Raw genomic sequence first — 10,608 nt, forward strand, 5'->3', positions numbered from 1 at the left:
CTCGGGACGGTACTCACGGAATCACTTTGATCTCTTCTTTTCCATGTAAAATGTAATCAATGATTTTATAAAAGATGACTTCCTAAGAGGAAAGAGATTATGAGGACAATCTTATTTCCCAAAGAAAAGACTTTTTTTTTTTTTTTTTTTTTTTCCAAAGAAAAGACTTTTAATCAGCGAACTTGTACTTTAAGGCTCATTTAATTGTGCCTTATTTTATGCTTGCTTTGGGTAACTACCGCAGCCACTGCTCACATCCTGATTACAAGCTCACACTACAACTGGAAATACTAGTGGCTCGTTAGCCACACAAACAAGCCTGTGCAGCTAAATTTTATTTTATTTTTTAAAAAGATTTTATTTATTTATTGGACAGACAGAGATCACAAGTAGGCAGAGAGGCAGGCAGAAAGAGAGAGGGCGAAGCAGGCTCCCTGTTGAGTGGAGAGCCTGATGTGGGGCTCAATCCCAGGACCCTGAGATAATGACCTGAGCCAAAAGCAGAGGCTTAACCCACTGAGCCACCCAGGCGCCCCTGTGCAGCTAAATTTTAAAAGCTGAGTTTATCTACACAACTTTCAAAGGACTCTTGTTTTACTTTTAACTGATCCCTTTCTATTATCTAGAAATGCCTGACTGATAACTAGTAGTGGAACACAGCATGTCATTTCTCAACCTCGGCCAATGTGTTTGTTCCCTTCTCCACTGTGCAATGAACGCTTCCCACCTTCCAGCGCCGGCCGATCGGAGCAGGTGCCTCAGGGACAGGATTCAGTGGGTGCTTCATCAAAGCTGGGAGGGACTGGAGAACTAGTCTCTCTACTTTGGGCAGATGAAGAACCTGAGGCCGGGACCCATTCCATCCCAGTACCTTCACTTTCCTCTGCTGGGAATATGGTGGTGAGACATTGTTCCTGCCCTCTGAAGCTTGCCGGCAAGGGGCAAAGTTAATCCAATCCATCCCTCGCCTGGAGTCTCCAATCTAGCGGGTTTGAAGGAGAGCCTGGGCATGGGTGCTCAAACACTAAGCCGGTGGCTCTAATGTGTCCTTCCCTCTTGAGAACTACTGATTCACCAAGCCCAGCTATACAGAAAAGGAAATTGAGAGGTAAACAATGAGTTTAAGCAAGGACCACCCAGCTGGTTTGGGCAGAGCTGAGATGTGGACCTCAAACTCCTTGTCCAGTGCTCTTTCTACTACTCCGAGGTCCCACCAAAACTTACGGAACCAGGACCCAGGGCCTCTCAGACCAGTGCTCTTTCCTCTCTGCTGGTTCTGGAGCCCTGTACCAAGCACACATAGCACAGAGGAAGATGTTGGCACTTACTCGGCCATCCGGGGTCTTTGGACCTTTGTAAGGCTCGACTTCTCCAAGCTTGATTGGCCATTCGTCATAGAATTCCTGGAAGCAATTATATTTAAATATTATCAAACAAAGTGTTCCATGACCTACCATGTCTTCTGTGAGTTTCATGGCTTTGCATATTTTATGTTAATTTAGAATTCTGGAATTTTAGAGCTGAAAAAGACCTATAATTCCCGGCAGTACTGCTTACGAACTTGAGACAGTGAAGTCTCTTAGCCTTTTTCCTCTGTAAAACACAGATAATAATAGAATTTATACTATAGGGTGGTTGTGAGGATTAAATGAGCTATACATGCAGAGCACCAACCCTGACACATAGGTAAAGGGACTCAGTAGCCAGCAGCTCTTTTATAGATAATTAAACTAAATCTAAATAGGTTAAGAGGCTTGGCCAAGGTCACACGGGGTGACCAACAGTGCGGGCTGCCTTACCCAACATCTATTCTCCCCCTCTTCCTCTCTAACTGACCCCCATTTTATTTAGGCATCAGGAGGTCATTTTCTCAAGGCAGAGGGGCCTGCACAGCCCCTGAGTGGCTTTTATAAGGTGCCTGAGATTAGTTGGAGGGCAGGCACACAGCCAGTCCTGGACAGCGGAGAAGGGGGAAGTCTGCTCAGCCCTTCTCGAGAAGGGCATCCCTCAGATGAAAGGCAATAGAAGTGACATTTGCAGGAGGCACCTCCCAGTTTCTTCTTCTCTGTGTGCTACGTCTGGAGCTGTATCAGCCAACTTGTCACTCCCAAGGGGAAACTTCGTCAACATGCTGCAGGCTGTGGAGACCCCTGGGACCTTGATGACTGTACTGAGCTCTGAATGACCCAGCCTTACACTGCCTGACCTTGGGACTTCTTGTTAAATGAGATAATAACTGTCTTGCTGTTACTTACTGGGTCTGATGCTCCTTGCAGCCCAAAGCACCCCAACCAATACACTCAACCACCAAGTCCCAGAGCCAGGATCAAAGCCCAGCACTCCTGACTCCTGGTCCTGTGTTTATCCACTTAGAACACCTACTCTGATAAAAATAACTTTCATTCATTCCATTCATTCATAAGAATGTAAAAGATATAGTATTCATTACTTATGTTGAGCTAGGAGCGCTCCAACAAAATTAATGAAACAAGATGAAAAATGAACATTATATGTTGTGTGTGAATAGTATCCATTTTTTAATGGATCACATTTCATGTGGTGGGTGTTGTATAGATGATTTCAGAGGAGACAAAAATGTAATGGAGTGACGAGGACCTTCTCCTTGGTCATGTCCAGCAGTCCGATGGAGTACCGCTCACAATTCAGATATGTTCTAACTGTGTAGAGTGCTTTGTGAAACTGACGCTCCACATCTGTGAGCTCTTCAAATACTTTGTTGGCCGACCACATGAGGATCTGAAAGGGGGAAATAAAAAGAAAACACTTAGAACAAAACTCACGGTGAAGAGGTAGAGCATTTGCCAAAAGAAAGTAGGAGGTGCCTCCAATAAAAGAACATGTATCACCGAACAATGCAATTTCATTTTTGAACTTGGTCACGTCTGACCCACTACTCAGATTCTCTGAGTGGGATGATGAGCAGACCTGTGCAAAGGTGAGGGTCTCTGAAAGTGGTACACCATGACTGGTCCCCAATGGCAAAGGGCAGGTGACCTCACACTGGAAGCAGAGACAGTCTCCAGGCAGAGGGTGCAGTATTGGTGATGCCCTGGCACCTGCTGCTCCCCTGGGGGGCAGAAATCCATATGCCTCCTTCCACGTGTCCTCAGCTACTCAGAGGTAACCTCATCTGGACAGTTGGCTAGGAGGGGACGTTGGAAGCCCTTTATCCCCACCCCTCTCCCACCATTATACAGATGAAGAAACTGACATCCAGAGAATGGCCTGGTTCCCTGGTTCCCAGTGTTGTTCCATATCCCTCTGGCTCAAGGAGGCAACAGACTTCAGAAGAGGGATTTGCTCCTGAAATTAATAGCTTCCATATGGACCAGGAACTCCTAAGAGCTTTGTGTGGATGAATTCATATAATGATCAAATGATCAAATGATCACAACAACCACATAGGGTAGGTACTATAATTATCTCACAGAAGAAACCATGGCTACCCAGGATAAAGACGAGGGAAGCCAGTTGTACACACAGATGGAGGAGCAGGGAGGTGGGGGTGGGAGGCAGGGGCGGACATGAGAAGACAGCCAGGACTGAAGTCTTGGAATCAGTTCCACGTGGCTTAAACCCCCAAGAGCGATAGGAGGGGTCTGGGCTTGTTGTCTCTGGGTCTCTTTGTCAGAACAGGAAAGCATGGAGTGAGGAAGCTCAACTTCCAAGTACCTGGCTTCTTCGGGATTCAATGCTGTACAGGTAGTTGGTATGATGAAGCTTTAGGATGACAGAAACAAAGTTGAGGTATTTGCAAAAGATCTACAGGAAGCAGAGAAAAACAAATTAGCTATGGTATCTCTCTCTCCATTAAATAAGAAATAAATTCCCTGAGCCTCCAGCTGGATGCCCAGGGTAGCATTACCTCCTCATCCTGTTTGGAAAATTCAGAGGCGTTTACTTTGTTAATCGCCATAACCACGGCAAGAACCTCCTTGCCCATCACGATCGGAGTTGCCAGCAGGTTCTTTGTGACATAGCCGGTTTGTTTGTCCATGAAGTCAGAGAAATGGCTGTTCTGAAAGACACATTCACACGTTTGCCAAAGCAGTACAAAACCATGAAGTGTAAGTCTAAGAATGGCACCAGAATGTTCTCTCTAGTCCAAACCTGGTCTGGACAGGCAACCAGGGCCCCAGCACAGCGGTCCTGCCCACACCCCCATCCTATGATTGCACAGAGTGAACTCACATGTTTCAGGTTAAGCATCTCCCACCTGAGCTATGGCCTATCTAGGCGAGGCTGTGGTAGGGCCAGGAGAAAGGAGGTGAGGTCATGGCCAAGAGGAAAGTGGGTTGATAAGAGGAAACAGGGTTATAACGGACAGAAGGTGTGCAGGAAAGGAGTCACAGCTGGGATTACAGGTGTAGGGCCATGGAGCTCAGCTTTCTAATTGTGAGGGTAAAATGTGCGTGAAACCAGACAACCAGTACACCATAACATAAAGAAAAAAATGAATGACTCCTCAAACTCCTTCTAATCTTGCTGACTTGAGGGAACTGGTGTTAACAGCTTGGTATGTGTCCTTTTTTTCCCTTTATTTTTTAGAGATTGATTGATTGACTGGAGAGAGAGACTGCAGGCGAGGGGAGGGGCAGAGAGAGAGGGAGGCAAGCAGACTCCTTGCTAAGCAGGGAGCCCAACCCGAAGCTCCATCCCAGGACCCTGAGATCACGACATGAGCCAAAACCAAGAGCAGACACTTAACAGACTGAGCCACTGGGTGCCCCAGTATGTCTCCTTGTAGGCCTTTCTCTAACTCTTGGACAAAAGTTTTTTCTTTTTTATAAAAGTTTCCTTTCTAATTCACACCATGCTTGCAACCTATAATGATACTTTACGGACTTCCCTCCAGACCTGTGCAAATGGGTATGAATTCAGCCTCTAGATTCCTACCCAGTACTGCCCAGTGTGGGAAGCCTCCACTGACTCTGTAGTTTTCTTCGCTGAAAACAATGCCGCATTAATCACCCTTGCTTTCATTTTTATGGAATGGATCCCAAGGTGAAAAATCTCTTTCGCTGGAGCCACAGATATATGCAGTTTGTATTTACACAGATGACTGTTACAAAAGGTGGGAAATCTTACTTCCACTGGTCACGGGTGAAGGGGCCCTCTTGCCAGCACCAGATGCTTATCAGTTTTTAATGTTCTACCAAGCCAACGTCTTTCATACGTGTTTCTCTCTCTCTCTCCCTCTCTCTCTCTCTCTCTCTCTCTGTCTGTGGGAGAGAGGAAGTGGATCTTCCCAGATACAAGCCTCATGCACTAGATGGGAGAGATGATTCTAACACCCTAACCATGGAAAGGGCAGAGTGATGAGTGTGGCAATGTCCCCAAAAGGAAGAGCTTCAGAGGATCAAGGACAGCGATTCTTATGGGCTGTAAGTTAGAGGATCGCCCACTCTAGATGGGTGTAGACACAGCTTTCCCTGGTTCATACTATCTCATCTTTGAACCCAAGTCTCCTTCCATTGGAACTAAACTTTCTGCCTGATTCTGAGACTCACTGGCCAAAGTGAACGGGGTTTTCGTTTCACAGGTTGTATTATTTTCATTTCCTTGTGTTGATGGTTAACACAAACCCCTAGGAGCTGGACTCTGTTTAGTTTCCAAAATTAAAAATGTGGGAGTCCTCTGGTGTGTGACTTCTGGGCCAGAATCTCACCTAGGGAGCAGGGCTCATTGGTCAGTAGAACCTTCAGCTCAGCAGTGGACCCGGGCTCTGCCTCATAGACCCCTGCAGACACACGCAGATTTGCAGACCTCCCAGCAGACCCACCAGCCCCCGGCCTCCTAGAGTAGAATCTGTCTTCCCCAGGAATCTGTCCTCTTGGTGGGTGAATCACTCTGCAGAGGTGAGATGCTAAGGGAGTCAGAGGCAGGCCCTTATCCCAGATCTCTTTTCTACATTTCCCAGTGTGGACCCACACAAACCAACTCTTTACTTAGGAGGCCACGTCAGCTAATGTTGAAGAAGGCCCCAGAGTCAGAGTTCCCCGGCTAAAACAGGACCCCGGTTCCCCCGCTGAGTGAACCCGGGCATGCTATATAGCCTTGTGGAAATAGGAAGGCTGACGGGGTGGACTCTAGAGTCCCTGACACGTAGGCTAACACAGTGCGCGTAGAGCACTTAGAAAAGTGTCTGACACATGGCAGGGACTCAAAAATTACTGGGAAGAGACACCTGGAATTTTATTGGGCCTCCCTGGGTGAGAAGAAGTTCTCTTTTGCAAGGGCCATTCTGCTTCTAGTTCTAGCTTTTATAACGAATCCTAACCACAGAAGAAAATAGATGCTCTTATCGAGGTAGGCCTTCTATGCCCTATGCCCGGAAGCACGTGTTTGCCTGGGGGCCGGTCTCTGCCACCCCACCCCCTCTGCTACCTCCACTCCCTGCCCTCAACAGCCACATTTCTTTCCTAACCACCTGATCTGCCATTCTCTCTGCATCTGGTAACATCTTCCCTCTCAGGCCAGGATATCTCCAGACTTTGTTAGCTCCTTTCTCTTCGTCCACTGTTTGCCCAAGCCAGCTCGCATTCCATTTTCCTCCTAACCTACAACCCATTATGGGTTGCAATCCCCTTCGTTTTCACAGCAATCTTGACCACTAAATGAATAATCAAGTGCCAGGTCAGATGCACCACACCCTGGGATGGTCAGGCGGGCGTGTTTCTTTGCAAACACACTTCACTCATCAGCTTCAAAGCTCCATGCTATTTGATTCCAGATTCTAAACACAAGTAAGTATTCCTAAGTTCATTTGGCTGTTTTGAGAAAATGACATGCATTTCAAAATATAATGCTTGCTTATTATTGTATCAGAAAGCCCTACATAAAACCATCCCTCAGATGACAGGTAGGCAAGGCGAGGCTTTCGGGTTCACTAGCTCAAACAATCCCTCGTGAAGTTTGCTTGAGTAATTCCTATAGTTCTCAGATTCACAAACTCCCCTGGGTAGACCTTCAAAGAAGTCACTGAAGGCATCTGGGAAACACTGTGTCCAGCAGCAGACTGACCAGGTCCGTCATCCAATCTCAGCATTGTTAAATTCCGATTAAGTATCATTATTCCTCGAGACCAGGAGTCAGAAGAAAGAAGGGAAGGGAGAGAGGAATGGGAGCTAGAGGTGTTCTGTTAATTATTGAAAACTTAGGACTTCTTCCGTGGCTTTCTTTTAAGGATTTTTTTTTTTTTTTTTAAGATTTTATTTATTTATTTGACAGAGAGAGATCACAAGTAGGCAGAGAGGCAGGCAGAGAGAGAGAGAGGGAAGCAGGCTCCCCGCTGAGCAAAGAGCCCGATGCGGGACTCGATCCCAGGACCCTGAGATCATGACCTGAGCCGAAGGCAGCGGCTTAACCCACTGAGCCACCCAGGCGCCCCGTGGCTTTCTTTTAAACCACAGTCAGAATGAGAACCACCCATAGAATTAACCAGCAGTTTTCCCAATAGAAAAAGAAATAATTAACCTGAGGAAGATATCTCTCCGTTTCCTGTTATTAAAAGTTTTCCTGTCTTTTAACCTATTTTAAAAACAGGCGATAATCAGTGACCCTTTTCTGGGGCACCTACACCCAGCCCCCAAACACCCCTGGGCCTAAATACAGTATTATCATGGTTGTCATTTACTGAGCACCTACTAGGAGTCAGGCACTTTATGTTCATTTAATCTGTATATTTATTTACCTTCATGCCTCAGGTGCAGAAATGCAATCTATCACACAGTTACCTAGTCTCAAACCCACATCTGTGCTGAGGTCTGTCTGATGCCCATATTGCCAACCAGAGAGAAGCCACGTGTGGTCAGTGGCGTGGCAGAAGAGGGGGAGGCCTCAGAAGACCCAAGTTATGGCCCCAGACCCGCCACATCCTGCCTGATTGGCCTTGACAATATTCTTCCTTGTACGGGATGGAAATAAAAATATGGTCCCTTGTTCCTCACAGGATCTTTGCCAGAATCAAAGGAGATAAAGAATTTATAAATGGTCAAATACAATGAGAAGGTAAGAATGAGTAGAAATTTCACGAAAACGTTGGTTTCCATCTTTTTTCTTTTTGCAGATTTTATCATAGCGATTCAAGTCTGGCAAGTTGCAGGGATGTGGGGGGTCGGTGGAGGGTAGAAAGAGTGTTGGACGCAGAGTGAGGACGCCTGGTCTGGCCCAGCCCTTCTCACTCACTGACCATACCATGGGCTCTAGGTGAGATGCAGCCCCTGTGACCTCAGCTTCCTGTCTGCCCCAGGGAAAGAGTCAGTTCAAGATTCCTGGAGCCCCTGCCACGGAGGATCCCCGGTTGCTCTGAAATCCAATTTCCGCCCCCCTCTGTTCACCCAACACACCAGTGGTTTTCAATACTGATTGCATTTTAGAATCACCTGGAGAGCTTTTTAAAAATGCTATTGCCTGCATCCCAACCCCTCAGAGTCTGGTGTATTGGCCTATTGCATCTTGGACAGTATTTTTTTAAATGCTCCAGATTCGATTTTAACGTGCATTTGGAGTTGAAAAGCACCACTCTTCTCTCTATAAGAAAAAAATATTTACAAGTGATAGAAATGGAAAGTAAATGAGGCCCTTGTCTCTCGTCTGAGCTGAAGAAGGTGTCTGTCTTCAACTCAACACTTCTCCATCCTGCCCAGAACAGCAGGGAGTCCTTAGGGAAAAGGGCAAGGGGACAACATGGCCCCCCGTCCACCTCCATTTCCTGCTCTGTCCACCCGGTGACGCTCACCGTGGACAGCAACACACCAAGGCCACCTGCTCTTCCCAGCAGCTCTCTGCCATCATTCTCTTCTCAACATGCGAACTGGGCTCATTGATAATGCATTACAACAGAAATTATTTTATCCATCTCTTTAAACAATTTTTTTTTTCAGAAAAAAACTTGCATGTCACTTTCTTAAGTTTAAAGTCCTAGTAACTTTGGAGATGGGCTCGCTCGTTCAGGGACTGGCAGGAAGCATACTCCCCCCGTGAGAAAACCTCAGGGTGTGTAGGCATAGCCTCCTAATCGGTGTCTGGAGAATTTTGCCTAAAGGGGACAAACCAGTCCAGTCACAGGCACAGTGGCAGTCAGCATCAGAAGCTACCTGAAACCAGCTTGACCTCCCTGAAGCAAGGGATCAGAAAGGACTGAGCACTCCGCCGTGGCGGAGGGCAACCCTTGCACTGGGGGGTTGTGCTGGGCTTGTTTGCAGAGTGTTGCTAATGTTTGACGACTTCTGTGCCTTCTGGAACCGCAGGAAGGCCCTACTCCTATAATCAGCTTCAGGAGGCACATGGGGGATTAGCCTCCTGCCGCCAGCTGCCCCCATTCACGAGTGATTTACATTCCTTCCTTCTTGTTTATTTGTATTTTTTTTTTTAATGAGCAAGCATTGTGGTGATAAGAAGAGTGATTTGTTGTTGTTGTTTTTAAAAGCACAACCCACGCCTTGAGTTTGCACAGTAGGCTATCTCAGGACCACACCATGTGATTGGAGGTGATTCTGGATAGAGCTGACTTACGGGGGGGGGGGGGGGGGTCAATTGCGCTTATCATCCAAATTTACATTTTTCACAATCCAAATGTCAACACCTGAACTTTCAGATGGCATTATTTGTTCTTTTGCACATTTGGTCTGTAAGTGAAAGAATCCATTTATGAGCTAGTCCATCCCCGAGAACTGAGGGACCTGAAAGGGTTGTGAGTGAGAGGTGTGGGGAGCTGCTCACAGGTCTCAGCGTCAGGCACCTCAAGGATCTCACCAGCGTGGGCCGCTTTGCCCGCCTGTCCAGAAATGAAGTCTCCAGAGCTGGGAGGATATGTAAGGGAGCAGGTGTGGAATGCCCCTGGCCCCGCTAAGTTTGCCCGAGAAAATGCCCGACACTGTAAGGAACACCTGCTAAGAACTCACTCACTGTTGATCTCGAATCCAACTTGAACTGAGCATCTTGTGTTTTTATTTGCTAACTCTGGCAACCATCCGCCTAGGGGATCCTCTCCCCACTGTCTCTACCCCTCAGGTTACAGACAACCCCATGCCAAAGGCTGTGCCCCACCCCCGCTCCCCTCTCCCCCACCAGCTCCCAGCTCTTTCCCACTGGCTCTTCCCTGACCCTGCCAAGACATCCCGTCGGCCCCACTGTCACAAAGCCACCTACCTTTTGCACATCTGGGACATTAACGGCTTTCTTCGTGTGAGCAACCCAACCCACTATCCCGATGTCCAACGGAAACACAACTTCTCTTTCGGAGACCACCAGGCTGTCCTCAAACCTGGAGGTGGGGGTGATGTCAAGCAGCCTGGAGGCCACCTCGGGCGTGCCGTTGCGGGCCCGGCAGGCGAAGAAGCTGCAGCGGTCGGCCTGCAGCAGCTGTGCCAACTTCCCCAGGGCCCGGTGCACCGTGGGCTCTGGGCTGGCCGTCTCCTCCTGCATGGCCAGCATCAGCTCAGAGCACAGGGCCCACTCCTCGGCCGATGACATCGGCCCGCTGTCCCCGGGGGCTTCCCCCAGCCTCTGGGCGAGGTACTCCTTGGCAAACTGGGGGTGGTCCTCTAGGTATTTCTCCACGGCCTCTTGGTTGATCTCACCCAT

At 47.9% G+C, this 10,608-nt stretch overlaps 1 protein-coding gene across 1 annotated transcript in view; it reads right to left on the reverse strand.

The window, feature by feature from the left end:
- PDE6C (phosphodiesterase 6C) overlaps positions 1 to 10,608 on the reverse strand; it is a gene marked incomplete at its 5' end in the record, with an annotated part of 47,212 nt that extends 36,604 nt beyond the window's left edge. The window contains 6 exons of the mRNA XM_080823297.1: positions 18 to 82; positions 1,329 to 1,403; positions 2,617 to 2,757; positions 3,694 to 3,783; positions 3,887 to 4,039; positions 10,174 to 10,608. Coding sequence (XP_080679423.1) covers positions 18 to 82; positions 1,329 to 1,403; positions 2,617 to 2,757; positions 3,694 to 3,783; positions 3,887 to 4,039; positions 10,174 to 10,608 — 959 coding nt within the window. The remainder of the gene's footprint in view (positions 1 to 17; positions 83 to 1,328; positions 1,404 to 2,616; positions 2,758 to 3,693; positions 3,784 to 3,886; positions 4,040 to 10,173) is intronic.

Source organism: Martes martes (assembly GCF_963455335.1).
Source record: "Martes martes genome assembly, chromosome: 14".
Lineage (NCBI taxonomy): Eukaryota > Metazoa > Chordata > Mammalia > Carnivora > Mustelidae > Martes > Martes martes.